This window comes from Xiphophorus maculatus, chromosome 7, assembly GCF_002775205.1.
Source record: "Xiphophorus maculatus strain JP 163 A chromosome 7, X_maculatus-5.0-male, whole genome shotgun sequence".
In the NCBI taxonomy this organism is placed as follows: Eukaryota; Metazoa; Chordata; class Actinopteri; order Cyprinodontiformes; family Poeciliidae; genus Xiphophorus; species Xiphophorus maculatus.
In genome coordinates, this window is record NC_036449.1 from 13856525 (window position 1) to 13883754 (window position 27230).

Genomic DNA, 27230 nt, shown 5'->3' on the forward strand with positions numbered 1-27230 from the left:
AGGTACAAAGTGTCTCGGTGAATGGCCAAACTGGCAATACCTGTTCAAATGTGTAACAGTGTACAAACATATTCTGCAGGTCTGGTTTGGCTTCTGCTATCTTTCTTCCCCCATGATGCATCCCCTCATCAATGCTGCTGTAGCTTCTTGGTTGGACTTGCTCTGCTCATACCCGCTGAATGCCGGGGAGCTCGTTTAACATGCAAGAAGGGACAAAGACTGACTGGAGTCCACATAACAAGAGCACATGAACAGAAACAAGCGCGCACACACACTGCATAGACAACATGTATATACCAAAACAATATCTTTTATTTGTAGTCCATCACCAACAGCCCTGGTTAGGCTCTTCTGCACCAAAGCCAATGGAGAAACACATGACAAGCTTATACAATAGATAAAAGAGAGGAAGTCAACTGGATGGTAAGCAGTACGTGTTTACATTTCCTTGCGTCTCATCTCGCTAAAACGTTAACCAGATCTACCTACCGCTAACTCTAGAATACCTGACAATCCTGCTTCCTGCATTCAGCGGCTCCCGTCCCAGTCTGCGGACCATCATCTCTTCATGGATTATTGCTGTGGGAATGATTATTACCCAGAGTCAACGAGAGTCAAAAAACAAAACAGGAACACAACAGGGACAAGAAGAAGACACATAGCACGTCTGGGTAGTAGCAATATTATTCACGCCGGCAAAGTCCTGAAGGTTTTAGGCGCAAAAATAGTTTGATGGTGTGGCAAAGCTGCCAAGATCCTCACACTGAGTGCATGTTAGAAACAGAAAAGAAGACGCTTTCTGCAGATGGTCCATGTTTGTGCTTTTTTTAATAATACTATTATCTTAATGAGGTCATAGTTTGGTTTGTTATACACTGGAGTTACAAAGGAAATTAAAATAGACTAAAATTTGAATAGCCCACCAATGGTAAACCGTACAGTATTTTTAAGGGGGCGTTCCTCCACCCCAATGAAAGCTGGGTAAGAGGCGTTAAGAGGTCACTGATAGAATGCCTATACATACAGACACACACATACCACACAAACATACAATCTGTCAAGCACACAAACACACCCTCACGTATATACTGTACAGAAACAGTCAAAAAACAATGGAGCGAGAGACAAGATGGATTTCCACTAAAGTCTTCACAAAGCACAAAGTATTTCTCCTCCTTTCTCTGGTTCCATATCACTTTTGTGACAAATTTTTGTTTGTTTTTTTTTGTTTGCTTTTTAATTTGAAAAAAAGTTGACATATACTGTAGCATCTCCACACTGACATTTTAGTTTTAAGGTTTGTTCCTCTTTGATGTCAGAGTCATCTTTACAGTCAGGTAACCAAAAAAACAACAAAAAAAAAAAAAAAAACACGAACAGTTCTGCGAAATTGATGCACAACAATCTCGTACATTCTGCGAGTTCTTGAGTCGAAATTAATGTTTGCGTGAGAAAAAGTACACCAAACCAGACCCCTTCTTAGTCTCCGTAGCTGGAATTGTCCCCCACAAGACATCACTAGGCAACAGGTTCGCTCCATAACGTTCATTTTGTGTTTCGTCTCATTGACTTGAGTTCGTCTGTTTCTGAATACTTGCTACACTCCGTAATCCTTTTCATCTTCCTCATGTTTTTGTCCAAGAACATTCTAGTTACAAGGTTTTTGTTGGATTAGAACATTCCATGGCCCGGACTGAATCCCATATCCATGTCACGAGGCCTCATTTGGCCCCCCATCATCATTGTCTGTTGTGGAGGACCACCCATGCCCTGTAGTGACATCATCATGTTAGGTGAGCCACCGGGGCCTGGGTGGGCCATTTGTCTCCCCTGCATCATCCCTCCCGGAACCCCAGGAGACATCATCCTGTGCTGAGGGCCCATCATGCCTTGGCCCATGAATCCAGGTGGTCGCATTGAATTATGACCTGGGTTGCCCATTGGCATGTCTTGGGGGCCCATTCCCCCACCGGGTCCACCCGACATACCCCCCATCCCCTGCATGGGCATCCCCATCCTTGGTGGACCGTCGGCCATCATGGCCTGCATTGGAAACCCAGATGGGTGAGGCGGTTTACCCCCGGGGTTCTCCCCTCCGCCTCTGGGGAAGTACGACAGAGTCTGGCTGGGTTTCTCCGACGGGATTATCCTGGACAGATCAAACTCGGGAATGCCAGATGCTCCCGGCCGCATCACTTCATGAAGGTCTGCATCTCCAAATCCTCCTTGCATGTTGTTGAACTCCGGCCCACCAGGGGTATTTGGCTTGCACATGCCCCCGTCACCCCCTCCCCCATGAGGCATGTTCCCCATCCGTCCTCCCATAGGTCCCGGTTCGCCCTGGAACCCCATTGAATGACCAGGGAAGCCTTGGGGGCCTGGGCCGTTGTGTGGGGAAAAGGGGCCTTGTTGGGATGGGGACTGTGTGAGGGGGTAACCCTGGTTTCGATGAGGGTAACCCATGCGTCCTTGAGGCATCATTTGAGGATTTGGCATACCAGGGTCTTGTGGGTTTGGTTGCATCATCATGCCATGAGGCATCATGCCTGGGCCCATATTGGGGGCATTCGGAGAGGGCATCTGAGGGGGCATGCCATGAGAAAGAGGCTGGGAACCCAAAGGATTCATGCCCAGAGGACTGAGCGCAGGCATGGGTACAGCGTTTCCAGGTCCCATCATGCGAGGATTTCCTTGGTGATTCATTGCCATACCTGTGGGCCAAGAAAAATTGGTTTTCAGTAAAAGCACAAGAAGAAACTAGTTAATCAACAGCGATTTCATAGCTCATAAACCTTTTCACGTGTCCCATTTCAACCACAAACTTCAAAATATTTAGGGGGTGAGTAAAATGTGGAATGCATTTCTCTTGATCCCCTCTGAGTCAACTCAGTGTAGAACCATCTTTAGCTGCAACAGCTGGTCTTTCAGTGTCTGCCAGCTTTCTGTCCAAAACAGTTCAAGCTCAGTCAAATAGGAATTTCAATGGTCTTGACTTTAACTGCGCCATTCTGTTTGCATGTAGACCAAAAAAGTAAAATTTTGATTTCTACAAGTTGTCTGGTTTTCTTCTTTCTAGTCTTTCATAAAGACCAGATATGTGGGTACTATAATTTTATGTTTTTCTTATTTGAGATTTTACCTCCTGAGCTCTAGATCTCTGCATAAAATGTCTCGGCATGTTTGGTCAAACTTGCAAGTCACAGGTTGCAGATCCCTGGTTTATCACAAAAAAGCCTAACAAAACGCACTGAAGTTCATGGTTGCCATGTAACAAATTGAAAACCCATATTAAACAGGAAGAAGATGGCTCACCATTGTTCACTGAAGGCAGGTTGGGAGAGCGAGCTGGGGGCGAGTCGTCGTCCGAGCTGGCTACAGTTTTTATGGCATCGTGGTAAAGCGGGGTCGAACTGGGCATCGCAAACTTGGACATGCGCGACATCATGATGGACAGCGGATTCTGGGAGAGTGTTGGTTCCGGTGGTATAGTGTACGGACTGCCAGACGGGACATTGCCTGGGAGGGACATGGAGCCAGATGGAGCCCCCGATGAGGGAGGAGCTGAGGGAGGCCCGTTACCCCCTAAAAGAAGACAAAATGAACAAAGATGACATAAAGAAATGGCTCAATGTACCAGAAGCTTGCTTTATGTTATTATTTTTGCAATATACAACACATAAAAGTTTTATCATATCTGTTTCTAATTCAAAATTTTGATTGACTCTACATGATGTACAGCTCCTCAAGTTGGTGGCCAGCAGGGGGAGCCACTGGACCATAACCAACCCCACCCTGGTCTAGTTCTGAATAAGCGATGTACCAACTTACAGCTTTTATTTTGAATTTTGAAACATATTTTTGTATTAAGCCAGCAATACATGATAATTGTGACAAAAATATCAGAGAATGATTTAAAACACTGTAAATAAGAAAAAATTTACTTGAAAATGAGAAGAAAAAAGAACTTTGAGGTTGTGTGTGTCTGATCTCAGATAAAGATAAGACACACATACCCGGCTCCATTCCCCCCATCATGTTTGGTGAAGTGATGCTTAGTGGAGGCTTGCCACCCTGGGGGGGCACTCCAGGACTCTGCATGGGTGGTTTTGGTGAGGAGGCCCACCCTGGAGAGGGGTTTGGAAGAGATGGGGACCTCATGTGAACAGGAGAGGCGCCTGCTGATCCCATCATGGAGTGGGGGGATTTCATTGGTGCAGATGTCGGAGGAGCCGGAGGTGCGCTGGGGCCCACGGGACCGCTGAGCATGCCAGCGAGCTGGGATGGTGTTTGAGGAGATTTGAGGTTCCCGGAGGGGGAGCCCATCATGGGGGACTGAACTTGCCTCAGCGGAGGAGACTTGAGGGGGTTGACACTAGGGGAGTTCCCTCCTCCTGCTTGGACATTTAGATCGGCTGGTTTCCGGCCCCTTTGTCCCTGGGCCGGACCACCAGCTGAGGAAAGATGGTTAATGCGACCATTTCCTCCTGATGGCGTTGATCTGTGCTCTGGACCAAAAGCTGGGTCTGCGTGGGGACCCCTCAATGTTCCAGGGCCCCCAGGGAAGGGCCGCCCTGGTCCCATGGGAAAGTCTGCTGGTGTTTGCTCAGGGAAGGGAGGGACCTGCATCGGCCTGCCTTGTGGCCCCATGTTCTCCATTGGCGGTCCTCCACCTGTTCTCATTCTCATTATTTCGTCAGGACTCATGTTCATGGGTCCATCTCGTAGTTTAGATGGATGCATATGAGGTCCTGGGCCAGGACCTGGTCCAATGCCAAACTCAGGCCCCATTTCTCTGCCCCCCATCGCTTGGAGCCTCGATGACGGACTCATAGGGCCATCGACAGGCATTCTGGGAAACATTCCCATGCCGTTACCGGGTTCCATTCCACCTCTTTGGTGTCCCATCATCCGTTGAACATCCATCATCATCCCAGGAGGGAGGCCTTTCTCCCCACTCATTCCTTGGTGGAACATTGCCTCCTGGACTGACTGGGGGTTGGGGAAACGCTCACCACGGGCCCCCGGACCAGGAAACATTCCTGCAGGCCCCCCGGGGAAGCCTCGGGCTTCTGCCATCCTCGGAGGCATGTCGTCCGGCCAGCCCATTCCTGGCCTTGGCAGGCCCTCCATCTCAGGATTCATCATGCCGGAGAAGCCAGGCATCCTCTGCATATGAGGGCCCATACCCCGAGGACCGGGCCCCATACCCATTCGCTCCGGGTAATGTTCTGGTGGACCGCCTGGCCCCCCCCACATTTCTCCTGGACCCATCTGGTAAGGGGGTGGGGGCCCTCGCATCATGCCCCGTGGACCAGGATGCATCATGTCTGGAGGAAGTGGTCGGTGTTGCAATTCTTGCTTTTTCCTCTTCTCCTCATAAAATTCCTGCTGTAACTTAAGCCACGCCACCTGCTCTGGTGTCATCTGATCCCCTTCCCCACACCCACCTGGCCCTCCAGGGCCACCCGGAGGGACCATGTCATCAGTGGGAAATAAAGGCATCTCCCTTGGGCCATGTGGAGGCCCAAAGGGGGGTCCCTGTGGACGAGGTCCTCCAGGTCCACCCGGCGGTCCAAGGCTCTGAGACTGTGCCATCATGGCCTGTAGAGGTCCCTGCTCTGGTCGCCGAGGTGGACCATCCGGGCCTCCGTCGTGAGGTCCAACATGGGCTTGTTGCGGCCCAGGAGGCGGGGCGTCACGGTCGTCGGGGAAAAGCATGCGCTGGATGTCCCGTAGGGTCTGCAGGGAACGCTGCCTGTGCTCCAGCTGTTCCTGGGACAGGCCTTCCGTGTTGGCCTCCATGTTGAGTAGCTCCTGGGCCAGCTGCTGTTGCTGCTGCTGCTGCTGTGGCGTCAAACCTGATCCACTTGTGCCTCCACCCGGTCCTCCTTCAACAGACGTTGGCGGGTTGAGGCCAGCCTCTGGCTGGGCAACGGGAGCCTGGTCAACAGAGGCTGAAGGGTTCCCAGGGCTGCTGCCGGGGATGTTTTTGGATTCTGTGCCAGCGGACGACGATCCCTCCTGCGGGAGAACAGAGGGTTGACTCCCTTGACTGGAAGCCTGGGGTGGCGCTTGCTCCGACATTCCAGATAAGGACGGCTTCGATCCTGGCTGGTGACTTTGATCTTGGGCGTGGGACGGAGGTTGCTGAGGAGGGTTCGAGTCATTTCGCAGGACACCAGATGTGTTGTTCTTTGACAGAGGAGAAGGAACATAAAGGTGTTATTAAACCACAAGCTTAAGTGTGCAACACTCTCTGAAGCTTGTATTCCTTACCAAGAGCAGGTGAGCTTTATCCTTGAAGTTTTTAATGTGGAAGTCAATGATGTTTTCTGTGTGGCCAGTTAGAACTGCATCAGCTGCCCTGAGGACCAAAAGACAGTCAGATATCAGTCATCAGATATAGCACAGCAGTGTTGCAGATGTCGCTAGACATGTCATTTGTCCACAATTCTAAGGTGTGAATCTAAGCTTTGTCCACTGAAAAAGGCACAGGCGAGTAAAGAAATATAAATAAATGAAAGTTTTAATGGAGAATAGGCACACGTTTTGTTCTGTTCTTTGAAATGTCTTCTGCAAACAAACCAACGACCAATTCTAACCATGGATGGGATAAAAGATAAACTTGGCGGACCAAATATATGTACATTGATAAAAATGCAGCAGCTAGATAGTGAAACATGGACCTATATAACAGGTGTAATGAAATACACGTTTTAAATGCATACTAAAGTGGACAAGGGACTTGACATATTCTGATTTGAATCTGATTTTCAAACTCATGTCATTTAAGCCAGAGTTTGGATTCCAATTACCTCAAAAGTCACAAAGGACACCAGGGCAGCACAATAACAAAAGACCATGCCAGAATAATAAAATTGTGAACATTTTTAATATCATCAGTTGTTATAAATAGACACTTTCCTCTCTCCAATCGTTCTTGTGTGATCCTACGCTCTGTGGCCTGTGGTATCTGAGACACTGTAATCTGTGTCATGTGTGGGTATTTACCTCAGGGAAAACTCTTCAATCGGGCAAAATATCTTATTGACAAGAAATGTGTATTTATTCACTCTTGTAATGTATTTTAGCAAACTTTTATTTCATCATGTTCTGAAACTACTGACTCATTTCAATCAGAACTGAAAGTTACTTTTCACTGCTACTTTCCGGAAAATGACAAAAATGTGTTAACCTAAAATGGTTACTATGGTTTAGCTCTTTTCAAATCATCATGTTATTATTCTATTCGTGTTTCAAAGCAAAATTTCAATTTTGACGAAAACATGCAAATAAAAAAAGGAGAAAAACAGCTAAAAAAAATTTGAAGTACTCAAAATAACTATGTGATTGCATGTGTGAATGACTTTTTGGTATTTTATCAAGTCATAGTAATAATTTACAACCAAAAATTGCTCAACAAACAGAGAAAATTGGCCAAAACATTTTCTGTAGGTGTTACACTACTTAAAGTGAGCTTGGTTAATTTCACAGAACAATCTTGCCAATAGCTTTAAAAGATCAGCAATGTAATTATAATACAGTGTAGATTTTATTGATTTTTCTTTTTATAATTAATCAAAACTACTTAAAAAAAAAAGCTAGCTACTCCCTTACGTGTTTGCCATCTCTGTGGAGAAGACACGGACAAGTTTTGAGCCTGATTTTTGACCACTGGTAGGTTCTGTTGTGGAGCCTTGGCCTCCCAATGTATTGTGGGAAGGCGTGGAGGAGCGACTGAGTCCAGCGTTGGAGGTAGAATGTGTGTCCTGGGGATTCACTTCACTCGAGTTACAATCTAAAAATTATAGCAGAGAGAGACTTTATGAGGCAGTAGAAACTTATTAAGAAATCCAATTCTGTTTAGGTAATCAGCAGAAGGAAAGCCACATGCTCCAGGATGTCGCCGGACTTACTGAAAAAACCTCTGTCGTCTTCATCACTTTCTCCACCAGAGCACCAGTCAGTTCCACTGTACGGCTGCCTCCTTTCAGCAACACAAATCCTCTTTGCCCTGCTGTTATCTGTAGACACACACACATACACATACACACCCACAGTCCATTCATCAGCTTGGTTGAAAAGTGTCCAAAATTATCAGGGACTATAAGGTAAAGGAGTGAGATTGCACTGAAACATCTGGGAAATTGCAAAAATAAAATACCTAATCGCATCAAAAGGCTGATATCGCCTTTATCTTAGCTGAAACATTTTAGTTGTTACCTTTGTCTTCATTGGTGGGCGTGCCACTCTCTGGCTGCTCGAACGACTCCACCGAGGTACTCCTTTCCCTCTTGGCCTTCACCTTGGAGCTGGGACCGGTCGTCAGGCCCTGGCCGTTTTTTAGTCCCATTCCCCCAGACACATTTTGAGCCGCTTTGGCACCCATGGTTTTCGGATCGCAGGAGGAGGGCTGTGATTGGCTGCCAGCGCTCCCTGGTTTACTCTGATTGGGCATTTTAGAGTCCATCTGGGCAGCAGTGGAGGGGGACATGACAGGAGGGGATCGTACCATGGCCTCCGTCTTAGGTTTAGGGCTGAAACACAGACGACAGATTTAATAAACACTGATACCTACTTTAGGCATTTTCTCCTTTTGTTCAAAACATGGGATGTTTTTCTCTCCATTTGCAGGAGGCGAGAAAAAAAAATTGTTTATTAATTTTAATTATTTAAATGTTTATAAATGATAAGTCATTTACTAGAATTGGAAAAAGGCTGCACAAAGTTACAGCACAATTCAAAAATTTTCATTTACCACATTTATACCACAAGCTTCAATTTCTTTTACTTACAAAAAATAAGAGATCAAAACACAGGTTATCGTAAATAAGAATTTGTTCTTAGTACAAATGGTTAAATAATAGTTAAATGAAATAAAATAAAGAAACATCTAACTGTGAAGTGGAACAAAAATAAAAGAGTTTGAGGATAAATAACCCAACTTCAACCAGATGTCCCAAAATAAAATACAGTCAATAGGCCTGTCACGATAGCAAATTTTGCTGAGCGATTCATTGTCTCAAAAAATTATTGCGATAAACGATAATATTGTCTGAAGACCTTTTTATACTGATTTAATGGAAATGACGTAATAATGCATGTGATTTCCTGCCAAAGATGGATACACTTTATTTTCAAAAGAATATTTAACACTGGAGCTGATAAACAAAATAAACAAAACAACCAAAAACAAAATGGATTCTCAGTCTCCATAACAAAAAATGTACTTGATAAAAACTAAACAACATAAAGCCAAATTGTAAATAAATACTGCATTCAACCAAAAGACTGCAAATTATGAAGTCTGTATATTATGTTGCCCTTCAGTAATAATTAGATTTAAATAGAGAAAATGGGCAGATCGACTACCTGATGCAATAGTTCACACTACATGATTTTTTGCTCCTATTTTCCCCTTACAACAATCTTAAAACGTTGGTCTTTCTAAGATTGTGTGGTGTGTTACGGTAGATCGTCGTTGCCGATCCGATCCAAATCAGGGGTTTTCCCCGACTGGGATCTTAACTCAGCCTGTTGAATGTGACAGGCAGCCAATCAGAAAGCCTGGATTCTCCTCCGTGTTTTCTGAGGGGAAATTACGTCGGGGAATCCCAAACAGCTGACACGACACAACACGAAGTCCAGCCGACTGGAAACAACATTAATGTTTATTCAACATGCAAAGAATATAGAAATGACAAGAGGAGGAGTTGGAGCGAAATTGCTACCGCAGTTGATAAACCCGGTAACTTTTCAGCTGTTCTTCGTTAACGTGACGTAAATAGGTTATAATGATTTTCATTCAGTCAGGACTTTACGCTGACACTAGCCACATGCATTGCAGGTAGATTGTAGTAAAGCATTGATTAATGCCTGATTTTAAAATTAGTTCACTGGACTTGCAGCCATTATTTTGTGCCCATTGTTGGACACCACACGGCAGGAACGAACCCGATTGAACAGTTATACCTAGGATTTCTGTCGGCTAATGTGCGGTCTGTCAGGTTTTAAAAATGGGCCGACAATCGGCCGACAGCTCTAAGATCGTGTAGTGTGCGCTGGGCTTTACACTAAGGAAATGAGGAAGGGAGGACTCAGTGGAGAGCACCGGAGTTGAGCCTTTTTTCATTCGGTGTCATCAACAGAAAGAGAAAAAGGCCGGAAGAGACGATAATGCCGATAATTGAAATGACGTCGATAGTTTTAATTTATCGTACGATTAATCGATTTATCGTTTATCGCGACAGGCCTAACAGTCAACCAATTAGAGCTCAGATGTCACCTAGTTAATGAGGAAAGCAAGAGAAGATTAAAAACTGTGTCAAGGTGAGTTGATCTGATAAGAAACAGAGTGCACCACCCTGGACACATTACCCCCTTGGTGAAATTTGGTGGTGGCAGCATTATGTTGTAGGGATGCTTTTCTTCAGCAGAGTTTAATACAGAGAGATCCAGGAGAAAGAAACGCTGCAAATGACTTGCGGCTGAATAGGAAGTCAACGTCCAGCAGGACAACGCAAAACACGCAGTTTGACCTACTATAACATAATTAAAATAGACCAGTCAAAGTCCCAAAAACTGAGAGCAAAAAATAACACACCATATCAAATTTTACTGGATGAGAATTCGCCCCATAAAATATTGCGATAAACAAGAATATTGTTGTTTTGAGACCATTTTCAAGTAATATATTGATGATGGCATAATAATGCAAGTTCCTCCTCTCAAAGACTAATAAACTTTCATTTTGTAAAAAAAATACTCCACACTGGAACTGGAAAACAATTTAAATATCTAGAATAAAACACAGCAAACTAAAACAATTAATAAAACCACACACAAACAAAACCATAAATACCATGGACTATGAAGTCTCTGTAAACAAAATTTCACTTGAAAAAATACTAAACATCGGAATGAAAATGATCAAGCTCACTTTAATTCATCGTGCGATTAATTGATAAATTGCTTAATGCAATTTTTATTTTGACTTAAATACAATAACGCATTTTTTAAAGAGAAATGGGAAAAACTGCCAGGGTCTACATGTGCAGAGTCGGTAGAGACATAGACCTTAAAGACTTGCAGCTGTAAATGGAGAATTGGGCGGCTCTACAAAGCAATGACTCAGGAGGGATAATTGCAAATGCATGCCAAACTTTTCAGATTTGTACTTTGAAAATCATTCTTCTTCTACCTAACAATTATTCACTAATCTTTATCACGTAAAAGACTCTGTAAATATATTGTGGTTGTGAGTAGAACGTGACCAAATGTTCACTACATAAAGGGGCGTGAATAGTTTTGCATGGTTCTTTGATCCGGGCACACTGAAGAGTCATAGACCATCCACCAATGGCTTCTCTTATGGAGAGCAGTGGAGTTGTAACATCCTACTGGCACAAAACGTCCCCACCACACCCTAATCTTTCTGTCTCTTCTCTTCTTCCACACAAACAGTGTAGACTCCGTACAGGCAGTGTGAAGCAGAAACCAACAAGTCCAAAGACTAAAGCCACAGGCTGGTGCGACTGTATGAACGTACACATGGTCGCGCTACTAGCAGAAAGAAAAGCAAAGCCAGAGTCTTGGCAGTCCAGACAGCCGTTTCCAGGGACTCCAGAACCATGAGTCAGCGGGGAGAACTTCCAAGCCCAGCAGACTCCCTGACCCCAGAACAGTTCGCCATCACATATGAAGAGGTAAGTTAAGCAAAGATATCTATTTTGCATCAGCAGGATGCAGGATGTGGAACATCAAAACCGCAGCCTGAACAACTACTTTTTATACAGCTACAAAACTGAACATTTGAGCCACAAATTGTCAAGTTTTAGGTGTTTCCACACAAACTGAATCTGTGGCAATAAGAAGTAAGACTGGAAAAACGAACAAGTTGCAGCATGTGCAACACAGCAGGTTATCATCTGGAACATTTACTACTAGCGAGTGCACACATTCGGTACACTCGCCTCTACCTTGCTGCTCCCTTTCTCAATACTGAAGATCTACCTGATTATGAGTGGCACTGATGCCAACACAAAACAGGAAGTTACATCAGCTTTTTCTCCAGAAGCTGTAAACAAAACAGCAATTTTTCACAGAGTGGTGCAAGTATCATTTCCTAGATCTGCTGCGCTCCACAAAGACAGCACTATTGTATTTTCTGCTGAGAGTCACCACTGATGGAGTTCACCATTTCACACCCGATTCTCTGAACCAGTCTAGTACAAAGTCAGATCTTTGAGGGAAAAATAGAAAGATTTTTGTGAGAGCCCTTCAGTTCCTCTGGTAAGGCAGCTTCATCCACCCTCTTGGAGATGCTGTATGACAACAAAGCGGCATTATTGGTGGCAGCCGTTATCTGATAGGAACACTGGTGGGCCCGGTCAGAGACCCTGGTAATCAGCTGATTGTGCTTAGAAGGGGGCACAGACCACTGGACTAATGCTGACAACCTGGCCCCAAACCCGTCAGCGAGGCCCGGATCCAGAGGGGGAACAGAGGGAAAACTCCGCTCCGTGAACCCCTTCACCCTGGTGAAAGGCGCACAAGTGGAGACAGGCGCCCTCAGCTTCGCTGCCTCAGTTATGTAAGCCATTACAGCGGGAAACTGAGGTCAGATGGGGTCCGGACGACGACTTGGGGCGGAACCAAAACCGTCCCGCCAGTTCATTCGAACGTGGCAGGGGAGGTTGGGGGACAGGAAGCCCCTTAGCGCTAGCCGCCTCCTCGATCAAGCTAGGTAGCTCGAGGAGGAGCGAACCCACAGCTGGGAGCGGGGTTGAGTCGGACATACGGAGCCCGGGGTTGACTGAGCATCCGCTTAGTCGCCTCTCTTCCACCGCGGCGCTTCCCATCTGGGAAGCAACATCCAAACCACTGCTGCTCTTGCTGTCATCCTTGTCACTGTCGTCCTCTTTGCCAGCGGAATCATCTGATTCCCGCTTAGCTTAGCCAGCATCCCGCTCAGCGTAGCTAGCATCTCCCCACGAGCAGCGACCGGACTCGGTGGGCCTGTCGCCCCACCTAGCGCCAGCCTTGAAAAAGTCTAGCCTCCGCCTCCTCTCCTCCAGTGGGAGGAGAGCACAGGAGCGGCAAGAGGGCTGAGGAGTCAGGGCGAGGTCGGTGTGTTGGGAGCCCAGGCATCCCTCTCAGATCCGGTGCCCGTCAAAAGGCATGATGTACCCCGTCTGACAAGACGGACGGGCACAAACGGACAGTACCACTAGAAAACATCTCCGATCTTAAGACAGTGCTACCTTATGCTGAAGAAAAAGAGGGAGCCGTTTGTCCGGTCTGACTGTTATTTATACAGACCAGGAAGGGGCCCACCCAGTAGGTGGGCATGGACTAAGCTTTTTTCAGTGCTGCGCTGCACACGAGGGATAAACCCACAAGCGATAGCCTTAAAGGGTGAAGCCTATACCAGTGTTGTATAAAGTACTGAAATCTCAGAGTCAAGTAAAAGTACAAGTACCTCTCCAAAATACGACTTTGGTAAAAGTCGAAGTCACTGACTGAAATGTTACTTGAGTAAAAGTCTTAAAGTATCTGAAACTTCTTGTACTTAAGTATGGAAATTACTGTAAAAATGGATGTACTCAAGTAATGTAATGAAAAGTACAAGTAAAGAGTAAAACAAGGCAAGTTTGAATGACATTTCTTATATTTTGGTAAACTTGTCAAATAAACTTAAAATAATGTACCCAACCAAGTGCAGGCAAAATGAAACCTGCTAATAAATTGTTCCAGTTTTAAAGAGTAGCACATGTTAATGGTTTGTGGTTTTGAACTTGCATGCCTTTCCTATATTCGTTGAATTTAGTCTAAATTGCTATCGCTATGGCTTCTGTCCCCCATTGAACTAGGGTGACCAGACGTCCTCTTTTTCCCGGACATGTCCTACTTTTCAGACCTAAAAAGATGTCCGGGGGGAATTTAAAAATTGTCCGGGATTTTGGTCAATTGCCTCAAAACACATTACATAGCTTACAGTGCATTATAGGGCACGGCGCTGCGTGTCACGTAATCCCTGAGCCGCGTCAGTGCGGGCAGCACTCTTCTCTGTTCGTCCCTCCCTCCCACCCGGTGGAAGGTGTTCTGATTTCTGATTTCCCCAACAATGGGAGAAGCGAAACAGGTGTATCCTATTGGAGGTGATGAACAAGCCCAGGCAAGCAGGCTACGGACTTTGTTCGGTAGCCTGCTTGCTACTTGCTAATCAGTAGGTGGGGTCAAAACACTTTGTTTCTCTCTCTCGCGTTTTTGTAACGAGTAACTAAACCACACATTGAAAATGTATCGGAGTAAAAGTACGCAATTAAGTTCGGAAATGTAGTGAAGTAAAAGTGAAAGTCATCAAAGATTTTCATACTCGAGGAAAGTATGAAGTACTCCAAACTATACTTAAGTAAAGTAGTGAAGTATTTGTACTTTGTTACTATACAACACTGGCCTATACAAAATAGAACTCTCCTCAACTTTCTCCCTGACCTGTCTGTGGTGTTCCTTGGTCTTCATGATAAACAATGTTCTGTGAGGCCTTTGCAACTGGGTTTATACCAAGAATAAATTGGTGGAGTCCATCTACTAGCCAAAAACAATTGATCTAAATTTTATTTAGGTGGAGCAGAGTAAAAGAGAAGGTGTCCATATTGATGAAAGAAATGAAAGTTTTAATTCTGAAAAACATTAAAGAGCGTATTTAGATTTTTCTTTCCACTTCATTTTTTTTTTTACTGATTTATGTTCTCTGACCACATAAATTCCCAATAAAACACACTGAATGTGTTATAATAACATAATTTGTGAAATATTTCAATGGGTGTCAATACTTTTGCAAGCAAGCAAAAGCCAGGGTGGGCGGGTGTGTAAGTCCGCCTACCTCTGCGTGTTGGTGGACGGGGAGTTCTTCAGCCTATTGGAGTGCATTGATGGGGCTCCCAGGACTACAGAACAGGGTGGAGTGATGAGCTGGTGAGGGCTGCCTGTGTGTGTGAGTGCCGCTTTTGCACGCACGTTCCTGGAGCCAGAGACGGGATTGGTGATGTTGGACAGGTTCCCCCGGCCGTCCTTGGCCTCCTCTCTTTCTTTCTTTGCTCGCTCCTTCTTGGTGAAATGTGTCGCTGCTGTACCTGCCGCCGCTGGCCTTTCCTCCTGCACCTCCAACATTCTCCCTACGTCCTTGTCTGTGAGTGGATGTGTGTATGTGGATGTATGTGGGGGTGTGTGTGTGTGTGTAAAATGGAAAGTGTGTAAAAACAAAAACAATAGTCGAGAAGGCTTTTCTTGTTCTTTGTGTATTATGAAACTCCCCCAAGGGGGCTTTCAACGGCCCTTGGGCACACTGCGGGTAGAAAAGAAAGAGCAAGTTAATGAGGGGCTACAGTCTTAAAACTAAACAGGTATTCCATTTACAATCACTTTAGTATTACTGCAACATTGAAATTTGGAAAAGTTTTATTTTATGAATTGAGTCGACTCAAGTTCATGGATACCAGAATAAACTCACGAGGCCCCTTAAAATAACATATTCAGTCATCAACAGGAAGAAAAAAAATATATATATATATATATATGTTAATTAGTTGTCATTTCCTTAGGTTTGATCTGGTATTGACTACATCAGTTTAGTGTCAACCTTATTTTCCACCCATGTTGTTTTACAATGTGAGCATTTTAAACAACTAATTGCTGAAACTCAACTAAACTAAAGTGTTGATCAAAGTTCAAAACCGGTGACACAATCACGATTTGACTGATTCCACTAACAATTGAATGAATGTTAGTTTACTGATAAATGTCTTTGATCCTTTTTTAAAGCTCCCCCTGAGAGGATGTGTTTGTCATTGGGAGTTTGATAAATGCCATGCTTCAACTGTGGTTGTAGTTCAACAAAATTCCAACAACGGGAGACAGGCTTGTACGAGCTGCATGAACTGCCATGTTGCATGGCACGTGCAATACCGATGAACTGTATTCCAGAATGCAACACTGGAGTTGTTGGTCTGAATGCCCCCAACGCCACGTTTACATGAGACCGCTGTCTGGAAACTGAAAGTATTTTCAGAGGCTGATTGGGAGAATGTCCTTTGAATCCACAAAAATGTTACGGTTTGACTAAACAGTGGCTTGGTGTGAATGGAGCCTAAGGCTTTAAGTCATGGACTAGTGCAAAACATTTCTGTCCCTGTTGGTGAAAAAAAAAAAAAAAAAAGAGGCTAGCTGAGAAAACTGGACTCAGCCAAACTTAAGAGGGTTCGGTGTATATATTTTGTTTAAGCAAGATAACCCCAATTCAACTCTGGTCATTATCACATTACATAAACGAGTATGGAAGGTTTCTCTCTGAAGAACAGCTCAGCAAATTAAATTCTTATTCACTCTATGGAGAAATCACTAGTGCTCAATAAAAATTAGGTTTTTATCCCCAGAGAATTTTGGTGCGTAACAGCACGTTCTTGTGAAAGAAAGACGTTTCCCTTTTGAATGTGGAGTTTTTTTGAAGTTATAAACCCAACAAAAGATCTAAGTTTGAGACAAAGAATTGTGGCAGAACAGTAAAAAAAAAAAAACAAGCGTTCAGATTTTTATAGTACGAGCTGTATATTGTGAGTGTAGTATAAACAAGGATGAATATTATTTCTTTGTAATAAGAGGGTGGCCAGGATTATGGTAGAATGTTATTGAAATGTTAATTTATTTCAGTAATTCAATTCACTAAGTGAAACATATTATATTGTGTAATTATACACAGACTGATGTTTAATATACATTTCTATTAATTATGATGATTTTCCACTTACAGTTAATGAAAACATAACATTTAAGATTAGAATATTACATCAGACCAATTAATAAACATTGCCATGGAAATGTTAGCTTAATGAAAACCATGTTTAATGCCAGCCTAAAGGTTATTTACATACGAGCCTTATTGGAACGCATATTCTTATTTATTGAACAAGACTGTATATTATGACTGCAATATCAGTGTGCACAATGTTGATATTGCAAAGGACTATTTGGAATGTTTGCAAGAAGAGATGACTATCTTCTAAGCTTCATAAACTCATATTTTCCAAGTCAATCATTTTAAGCCCTACGGATGTAGTCTCACTGACGTAGATGCCCATATTTGAGACAAAGGACAGTTTCCAAAGGGCTCAAGACAGATGACAGAGTAGAGTGAAGAAAATTATAGAGGTTTATTGCAGCTTTAATTTTCCAAACAAAATTCACAATTTTGTAATTGCTTAACTTTTGCAGAATTGTCAAAAGTGTTGAGTGGTAAGTGATAAACTCTTAATCCCAAAAAGATCTTTCTTTTATTCAAGTTCAAAACTGTAAGCAAAGAATTTTTTTCATTGATGAAATCACCATGCACAATATTTTTACCATTACTTTGTGAAGATGGATCTTTTGCTATTATTTCAGGCATTACATTTCATTTTATATACAGCATATACTATGTTGGACAGAAACACTAAATATTGTCTTTTTTTCTGGCTGCTGAACAACTACTTAAGTTTAAATACTTAAGAAAATTCATTGTTCCCCATGAAAAACAGAACCGTCTCTAAGATGATCCATCTGTAATATGATTACGATATCATAGTAGTACACTTTGAGACAACAGAGATTGAATTTAAAGTATCACGAGGAATCAAATACCCAGGTTTGCAATCCACTCCAAACTAGCCAGTGTCTGAACAATGAGGAGCACAATCCTGCTAAAAAAGAAGGCAGCCCAGGCAGTCGGATTACATTGTCATCCTGCAAATATTTAGGAGCTCTTCCAAAAACACTCAACATTGTAACTGGCTCCAGAGTTCCCCTGGAGAGAGGCAGACTGTGTGGAGTGTTTGAGAGGGGGGGGCAGACAAACACAGCGGCTCCTGCTTGGACAGCAACACGCTCCTCTCAGCTGGTCTACAGGAGGAGTGATTTACAACCGTCAGCGCCACAGATCGCTGCTACACACAAACAGAAGCCGGCTACACCGAAACCAAATGAAACTGTGGGACACCAGAGAGGATCCTCTTCAGACAGGTGTTGAACTCATTCCTTGCTAGTTACAAAAATGTGTCACCAAAATGGCGCAAGATTAGCTTCGTTTCAAGCCAAAGCTAACTCAGCATCATGGAAGTTCAACAGACGAAGCTAATGAAGGTAGAAGGCAGAGATAAAAGTGATTAGACACAAGCCGGCCCAAAGCAAAAATAAAACAGAAAACGTAAAATTTTAGAGACCATAAAGACTTGATCATCAAATAAAATCCACAATCCAAATTACTGATCTTCAGTGTAACTGGGCTTCATTTAGTGCTTCACTATGCCAGATTGCATTCATCAGTCCTCGTATGATGCAGAGATGTAGGAGTTGCCCTGTTTTTATAATCTGCATGCAGATTAGACATTTAGACAGCTGGATGGGCTCTTGCTGCCCAAACCTGATACAGATATTCATCAAAATGCTGAAAAAAGATGGAAAATAAAAAAGCGATGAAAATGTTGGTTAATTATCACTGAAATATTCAATAATAAAATTGCAACCTTATGTTTTTCTAATACAGTGCAGCCCTATTATCTCCCAAGATACACATGGGAATCTGAAGGATTTCAAGAAACTGAAAGAAAGCAGACATAGACAGCTGACGGAAATAATTATTGCATTTGGTAAATATAAATATATAAAGCATATTGACTACATACGCAAAGTGCTTTTCAAAAATCCAGATAGTAATGAACAGTGAATTGCAAAGAAGATTAAAGGATAAGTTCCCTTAATTTTTGAGATTCCCGTTCACATTTATAATGGTTTCCACTGGAGGCGTGTAGTTTCTTTACATCAGCTTTAAATAAACTATAAAATACTCACCCATCTAGGTAACACTAACAGCAAAAGCTACCTCTTAAAACTAACCAAACGGATCAGCTCAATCTTTTTGAGACCTAATTTTGCGGAGGAAAGAGGCAATCTCTTCATGCCTGCCTTAACCTTCCACTTCCTCTTCCACTTTCAGATCCATGCTCTGTTTCTCCAGTCAGTAAAGTTATCCAAGTAAGGTCTTCAAGCCAGTTGTGCCGGTTCCAAAAACGAATCCACAGAAAATCATATTTTGTTTCTTTGAATCATAATTTATAGCAAATCAAGGTCCAGCCTCCAGCTCATTCAGCCCTAACTGGCATGTATGCCCTCCAGCGGTTCCATCAAAGCCTAAACATGAATTTTACACAAATGTGTCTGAAGCGAGGATGTGCCCGCACAGAGACACAAACAGTATGAAGTGTCAATCATCTGTTGCCTCTAATTCCCCACTAACGAGACACTAATTGGAGAGCTTGCTGACATGACTGTCACGAGGAATACACTGATCCACAAACGCACCAGGTGTGTACTCTACAAGCACAAAGACAACAAAGCTTCATTCAAGTAATCGGAGAGATCAATCTCACTTTTTCTGCAGTAAAAGAAACTGAACTGTCTATCATGAGGAAGACGCGGTGCTCAAGTTCATTATAGGTAATGGGAAAACGAGATAATGAGGCTCCAAATATGAGCTTTTTTCCTATAAATATGAAGCGCCAGATGAAAAGGAAGGCGGAAAATAGTCTGATTGGATTTGGGGTTTATTTATTTTATGCTTATGTAACAGTCATCGTACTCTGGTTTAAGGGTAGACCCCTCCCAGCTACGTCAGCAAATCTCCTTATAAGAGGGAGGAAATAAGAGCTTTTCATCAGCGTCGTTTCCGGCAGTTTTCTCCACAGGTAAGGTGAAGGATTAAAAGAAGAAGGAAACTCTGACCTTGCTGCCAGCTTGTTTTTCATTTTAAAATGAGGGGAAAAAAAATTCTCCCACACGTACAAACACACAAATCATCTCTTTTCCCTCATCTTAGCCTCGCTGTTGGCTGCAAAAAGGGCCCTGCTGATGTTTCAGCCTTATTTATGCAAATCCCATTTTGCGGTTCAGTCAAAATAGAGTATTGGTCTCTCTTTCTAGCTCTATTTCTCTCCTACCCGCCCTCCGTCTGCTCGGCCTCCATCTCAAGAGCCGCCTCAGCCCATTATTTGTTTAGGGCGATATCAGACACATTATTTCCACCTCTCCCCGCAGTTTTCTGCAAGAATACACAAAACGAGCGGCCATCAGTGACGTTGTGAAGAAGCAGCAGCTAACTGTCAATAGTAGAAAAACCACCGTGTGTCTTCACACAGCATCACAATTTGCACCCTCCTGGTGATTGAACAAGCTAAATCAGGAGAGCAATGTAAAACTTGGGAACACAACCTGTTGAAAAATATTTTTCCATTGACTTAATTTTTGTTTTTAATGTCTAAAATTCTATCAGAATGATTCATCTGAACACTAAAGAAATAAGAACCTATCTAGACGTCTTGAATCGAATTTTGATTAGAAGCTACAGATGGCAAAGCAGTTATTAGTGATTTATACTTTTCTATGAATCCATCAGAGTCAACTTTATTATTTTTTAGCGACATCTATTTTATCCAATTCACTCCAGATGGCATGGATCCAATCAGATATCACATTTGTATCCAAAAGAGATGGTTAATCATAGAGCTGATATCGTGCTGATGCCACGGTAACAGTCACTGATCCAGAGTCCCTGGTTTTGTGTTGCTGCAGATCATCTTTTGGCCGATTTTAGTCTATAGGGTTAAGCTTGCAGCCAAAAAGATCAAATTAAACTATACATGGTAATCTCATAGATTTACAGTTTTATATTTATTTTTTGCTGTGTGTCTTGAGCAAACATTAAGACCTTTTAAAGTTATATTAGACAAGAAATTAGCTTTGGCTAATGAACAAGGTGGCTTTCAGAAATTTGCTTTATTATTATAAGTCTCTGTCATAAAATGTGCAAGAACTGGAAATGTCAAGAGCTTGTAGGAAGAAACAGGGTCAAATATTTTCCATCTGTTAAGTACATAGAGCGGCTGTGCTTACAGTTAGCAATGCTAACTGTGCTAATCGCCCACAAAAGTCTTTAACACTGCTTAAAAGCGTCACTTTTACGCATTTCTGACTTTGCTTCACAAATATCTTACAGCTCCTCTTTATTGGCCTGGTTCTGGTGCCACGTTTTCAGTCTTTTACATTCACATGCTAACAATTAACACTTCACTGCAGGAGAACTGTTACCAAGTAATGTCACTGGATCCAGAGGCTTTCAAGGAAACAGAACTGTATTTGTAATATATTACAATATTTTACCGAGATCAGTAATATTAATATTTCAAACAATGCAATATTTATTGTTGAATGTGTTTAAGGTGTCAGGCATTCACTTTTTCTCTACTCAGAACCCCTACAAGTCTAGGACTATGTAAGTTAACCTAATAACTTGCATCTTCAAATATTATATTTGCAACTTACACCTGTAACTTGAAAATTTAAGCAAGTTAGACAAAATTTAAGCCACAACCTCAAACACGGGAAACCATAAGCTTTATATGGACTATTTTTGAAAAAAATCCCTTGGGTTGTCGCTAACTGCCATTGGATGGAAGCCAAATGTAAATTTTTAGTGGATGGGATGTTGAAGATGCCTAAAAATAGTGATGCAATTGTAATAATTAAAAAAGAAAAGAATTAGGAAAATAGAGGTTAATTATACTCAATCTTGTCATCACAATATTCAGAAATAACAACACAATTACATGTTTTCCTGATGTCACGCAGGCCTTGTTTCAACAGATATTCAAGTACAGATGATGGGATCAGAGCCAAAAAAAACTTTATTGAAGCAGCACACACCTGGAGACTTTAATCATTAAAATACTCAAATCCTCTCCAGCGATCTATCTGGTTAGGTTCTCCACAGTGATACAAAGAGACACAAGGGATACAGAAACTCATTGGGCGATTTTGAGTAACTAACCTTTCAATCGTGTGTTTCAATCAAGCTGGAATACCAGGGAAGAACCCACATGTTCGAATAGAAAAACCGGGCAACTCCATGTGGAGAGACCCCAGAGTGGGATTTAAACCAATAACCTTCAAGCTGAAAGGCAACAGTACTACCAACCAGTATCTAATTATTATTATATTATATGTTGTATTACACTGCATTTCAAGTGCAATACCATTAGCAGTGAAGTGTGTTTACTGAATTATTAGGGTCAATAATAAATTGAGGACATCCATGTTTTACTTGGGTCTTTATTGATAACAACAAAACAAAAAACTTGCAGTACAACTGGCTGTTCATGTCTCTGCTTGAGATGCAACAAAAGGCAGAACATGAGGCAATTCAACAAATGCAAATAAGGACTTGCTCAATGCTCAGAACAATGACATCGGTTAGACATACATACCTCCCCCTCTGACTCAGGAAACACTCACCTGTTGAGGTGACTTCCTGAGAACACTATTTTAGCACGCCACACCCTGCATTAGCACTCATGATTAGCTCTCAGTGCACACAGAATGCGAGGAATGCCGTGTGTTGCTAAAGACAGAGCTTCAGCATTTGATATGATGCATCTTCCCTGACAGAAATGACGACAGAGACTCAACTTCCAGAATCTACGACCGGTGTCCTGTCCCCACCGAAACCAGGTCATTCAAATATTTACCTTGAACTCATAAACTTTTCCGCATTCTCCACGCTGAATAGCTTCAGCCTGAGAACAATAAATATGCAGCTCCTTCCTTCTCCTCCCAGGTTTTACCTTGACCCTGAATTGAATCGTTAGGACTAGTCGCAGCTATTTCTGCTGATCTGCCCAGCGTTTCCTCATTCATCACCCCCACTTTCGGCTCCTCTGCTCTTCTGGTCAGCAGACGATGTCCCTCCATCCCCGGGGAGGCGACATGTGTATACTGTCAGATTCTGTCATATACAAACGTGCTGACAGAAGCCTCACCGTGTCCGTCACAAGAACGGAGGTGGCAATGCAAACAAGACGGTAGAGGGGTGCCACACAGATCTACTGCTCCAAGTGAGGGGAAAGAGGTGGGGGGTCATTAAACAACTCCCTCTCTTGACAGAGCGAGAGGGTGGGTGTCTGTGTCCCAGACGTGGACGCTCACACACACAGCTGAGTCACTAGTGACACATCTGCTAGCGTAAGCTGGGCACGGTGCCATGTGTGGCGGCCAGCTCGAGCAGCAGGCTTAGCAATCGGCTCCCTGGCTCGCTCCGTCTAACACACACACACACTTCACCTCGCGCTTCCATCTCTGCCCATCTGCCCTCCGTCTCCTCAACAAGAGGTCTTTCTCACACAACTACTCAATCTTCTAAAGGAAATGAAACAATAAAACTGAAAGACCAGCAACTGTGTACCTCTGGTTGCAAAAAGGGGCATAAAATCGCTAGAAAAATGTCAAATTGGAATGAAGGATAAGCATTTTACAATAATTTGAATAGCATTATTAAACAATATTGATTAAAAACAAGAAAATGAATCAAAGAAACTTGCATAATTTCTGCTTCAATGACGGTGCTTATACCTTTATCTTGTATTACATATTATTATCCTATATTAATATGTAATATGTACTAGCTTTAGGACCAAGGATGGGCTTGTTAATGGCATCAGGAAATACAGATGTTTAATTTGCAATGGTTTCAAAACTGTTGACACTTTCCATCACACAACTCCTGCAATTTAAAGTAGCGATGCACCAATCTGACTTTTTTGGTAGAAACATTTCTCTAGTTACATTATTCCTTTGCATGCAATACAACTTATGTCCTTAATTTTTATAAGATTTTTATCTAACATGACAAAGTGCAAGGAATATGCTGCTAGTTGGTGCATTTACTGACCGAAAATGGTTGGAGTTCTTAGTTTTGAGGCAATAAGGAATCTTGTTTGTTTCCAGTAACTGAACTGCTGATCATTGACCAGAACCAATCAATTGGTGCATCTCTATTAAAATGTCAGAATAAAATATGACTACCTAATTTTGGATGTGATTTTTCTTTGTAGTTGATTTCACACTGTTTTTGTTGAGCTGCTTACAGCCATAAACAAAACGAATGTGTTGCATGCAAATCTTCATACCATTTTGTGCACTATGACTGTATTGAAACTACATACTGTGATCTCTTAAAATAAAAGGCAGGCTAAATGCACTCACTGGCAGCTTTAAAAGTAAAAGTATCATGTGAAGAATAAAGAAAAAACAGCAAAATTCTTATATCTGGTTGATCGGTGCACCACTGGTGTAAAGTTTTTTTTAATCAAAGGCAAGGAAAAGTACAGAGTAATGCATCTCTTCCGCCTGCTACCATGTGTTGCCAGTCATCTGGCTGAACAGAGGCTACGACTAACTGGGAACCATTACTGTCATGCAAGGTAACTTTTAAAACTTCATTTGGTGAGGCATGAGATGCATATCTGCTTAGCAGCTGACTGCAGGTTAGCAGACAAAGCATATAATAGCTATCCAGCTAATATTAGTTTGCTATACTCTCTAAACAGCACAGCTGAAAGGGATAATATTACAAAATCAATAAACTACATCAAAGCTTAGCAGATGTCTATTCTATAATTTTGCTCAAGCCCATGGTTGAAATTAAAATGCTAGAAGGCATAAATCATTATGCAGTGTGGACCCAAGCCCAATCGCGGTTCAGTATTTGCAGATTCTGCTTTCAGGTTTTTCTGTAAAATGCAACTCCATGTTAGTGACAGAAAACCCACCTATTTGTAGATTTTTTTCACATAGAGCATATCTAAAATGGTCAAAAGAAAATGCAGCTGTGGAGCTAAAACACCAATACCAAAATACCACTGCAACTTTACACAGTATTGTTTGCCAACTGAAAAGCAACCAATCCTGGAGAACCATTTAATTTGCTTGGTGCTGATTGACTGTACCCCAAGGAGGAGAGATAAGGAAAACCATAGATGTGCTAAGACAGCTTCTACAGTGTGTGTATTAATGCAAATTCAGGAATACTTGGTGTGTGACCAATTAAAACATTTTGCTATAAGCCATTTTAGAGGGGCTATATAACAAATTTTGTTTTTCATCAATACTGTGAAGAAATCCAAATAGTCCCTCAGTCTAACTCTGATGGACAGGTTGGCTTTCTAGGAAAGTTTGTATGACAAAACAAAAGCTGAGCTCATGCTAACTTCTAGAAGCTAACCACAGGTGTGTGCAGCTAAGGCAGCAACATATCTTCTGATGATTGCACAACAAATCTGCACTCTACTGCTTAACATTACAGTTTTGTTCCTACAGAAAGTTCATATTTTCTGGTCAAATTATTGAGGAATTTTAACAACCAGCAACATATGGTACATTTCTACAATACGGTTCCTGAAAGCTTTCTCCTTCGCTTTATTTCCCGGAACTTTTTCATCCTTGAAGCTGTTTTTGTGATTTTGTGTCTGAAATACGAGCCATTAACATAGATTATGTCCTCTGACACAGAACAGGTGCTCCTCCTGCAGGAGTACTACTGCACTGGAAACACAGATAATACCATAACGTGGTTAATAGTAAAATCAGACAAAACCTATGTTAATCACAGAGCGTGGTTATTCTTTTTTCAGCGAGCTGACCTGCAGTGCTTAGCAACTTATGATCCATCCAGATGGAGAAAATTCCATCTAATTAAAAAGCTTTTAAGCTGCAGGAAAGATGAAAGATTTTAGTGGTTTTGAAACTGACTTTTTAAAACCTGTGATGTAATCAGCTCACGTCACAGGCAGCTAATAATGATTTGGTCTAGGGAGCTCCTCATGCTAAAGAAACCGTAAATGCACAAAATATGCAAAGAGTTTAGAATCTGCTAGTCTGTCCAGCTGCCAATTAGCTCTAGGTTGCTTTTCTTTTGGCTCTAATAAGGTCCAGTGGTCCATTTGAGACCAGATAAATCTTTCAAAATTTAAAATTAAATGTCTGCTATGATTATTAAAAGTTTTCTACAGTTAGAAATGCTGGGACCAATAAGACCTCCTGTTGAAAAGCTGATTCAGGATGTCATGCTGTGCAAAGTGAACATTTTTCCCTGCAAACAGCAGATACTACGTACAATGTAAAACGGATTGATGCACAAATTTTCCCTATAGAGACCTTTCCCTACCTGTAGACCCCTAAAGAGAAACTCTGCTGCCCTCTGTAGAGACCCTCATCTACCCTCCCTACCCTTAATGGTTCTCTCTGGTTCGTGACCCCCTCCCCTCCTCTGTCCGCACATTCGCTCCCACACTCTGGCCACATTCCTGCCCCGCTCATGCTGAGAGGACGTCTCCCTCTGACTACAAGCATTGTGGGAAGTCCCAACGGCAAGGCCTTTCAGAGGCCAAGCGAACTGTTGAGGTAGAATGTAGAAGGCATCTGTTGGTTGCTGGTCATATAGAGAAGCATACAGCTAAAATAAATATTTTTGAGCATCAAAACCAAAGGGAAGGTGAAGTAGCTGGTTTCACAACTGGTAAAACCATGTCTCACAGTTCAGGTTTCTCCACTAACATGTTCATCCATCACCAAAATATATTGTAGTGAATAGGGCTGAAACGATCCCTCGAATGATTCGAGTACCTCGATTATTAAAATTCCTCGAGGAAAATTTACCTGCCTCGAAGCTTCGTTAATTTGTTTTATTATTTAGCGCAATGTGTTCCGGCCGGAACATTATGTGCATGGTGCGGAGCTCTGACTTCCGCCTCTGAGTTGTTGACAAATGCGAAGTGTTAGCGGCATAACATACAATTTTCAAGTTCGGCCTGTGGGGATTTTATTGATATTATTAATGCCCGGGCTTTCATCGTTTTTGGGGGACCAGCTTAAAATGAATGGCACGATGCCTGGAAACGGCAGCCTTTCTCCTCCAGAATCTGATAGTACAGAGCAAACGGCGGGAAGAGTGCTGCAGGAGTATTTATACAGGTGAGCAGATAGTCTGAACACGGCAGTCAGCTGAGTAGTTGATGTTTATGGTGCAAGTGTAGCTTTACGGACGAACCGCACAATAAATTTCATATCGTCCCGGTCTCAACAAACGGGTGGCGGAAATCATCATGGCGGTACATTGCTGGTAGATGAGTTTCTGAGTGTGACGAACGAAGGTGCCGTAAATATCCTGTATTGCTCCCCGCCCCCCTTCTTACTTTCGTCCCCTGGTCTACCGGTCCCCAGACTTAAGTTCGTCTGTCCCCTGGCCTATTTCCTCCCCTCCACCCCCATCTTACGTTCGTTCGCTCGCCTGCCACCCGCCCCCACCACCCAAA

The 27230-nt window shown here is 42.7% G+C and overlaps 1 protein-coding gene across 3 annotated transcripts in view; it reads right to left on the bottom strand.

Annotated features, from left to right (window-relative positions):
• Positions 1 to 290: 290 nt before the first annotated feature.
• Positions 291 to 27230, bottom strand: part of bcl9 (B cell CLL/lymphoma 9) — a 38845-nt gene continuing 11905 nt past the window's right edge. For all 3 annotated transcript variants that reach the window (XM_023336847.1, XM_023336848.1, XM_014468893.2), the window contains exons 3-10: positions 14888 to 15349; positions 8224 to 8537; positions 7917 to 8024; positions 7618 to 7798; positions 6277 to 6364; positions 4014 to 6192; positions 3313 to 3582; positions 291 to 2711 (exon numbers count right to left, since the gene is read on the bottom strand). In XM_023336847.1, coding sequence (XP_023192615.1) covers positions 1672 to 2711; positions 3313 to 3582; positions 4014 to 6192; positions 6277 to 6364; positions 7618 to 7798; positions 7917 to 8024; positions 8224 to 8537; positions 14888 to 15174 — 4467 coding nt within the window. In that variant the 5' untranslated portion in view covers positions 15175 to 15349 and the 3' untranslated portion in view covers positions 291 to 1671. The remainder of the gene's footprint in view (positions 2712 to 3312; positions 3583 to 4013; positions 6193 to 6276; positions 6365 to 7617; positions 7799 to 7916; positions 8025 to 8223; positions 8538 to 14887; positions 15350 to 27230) is intronic.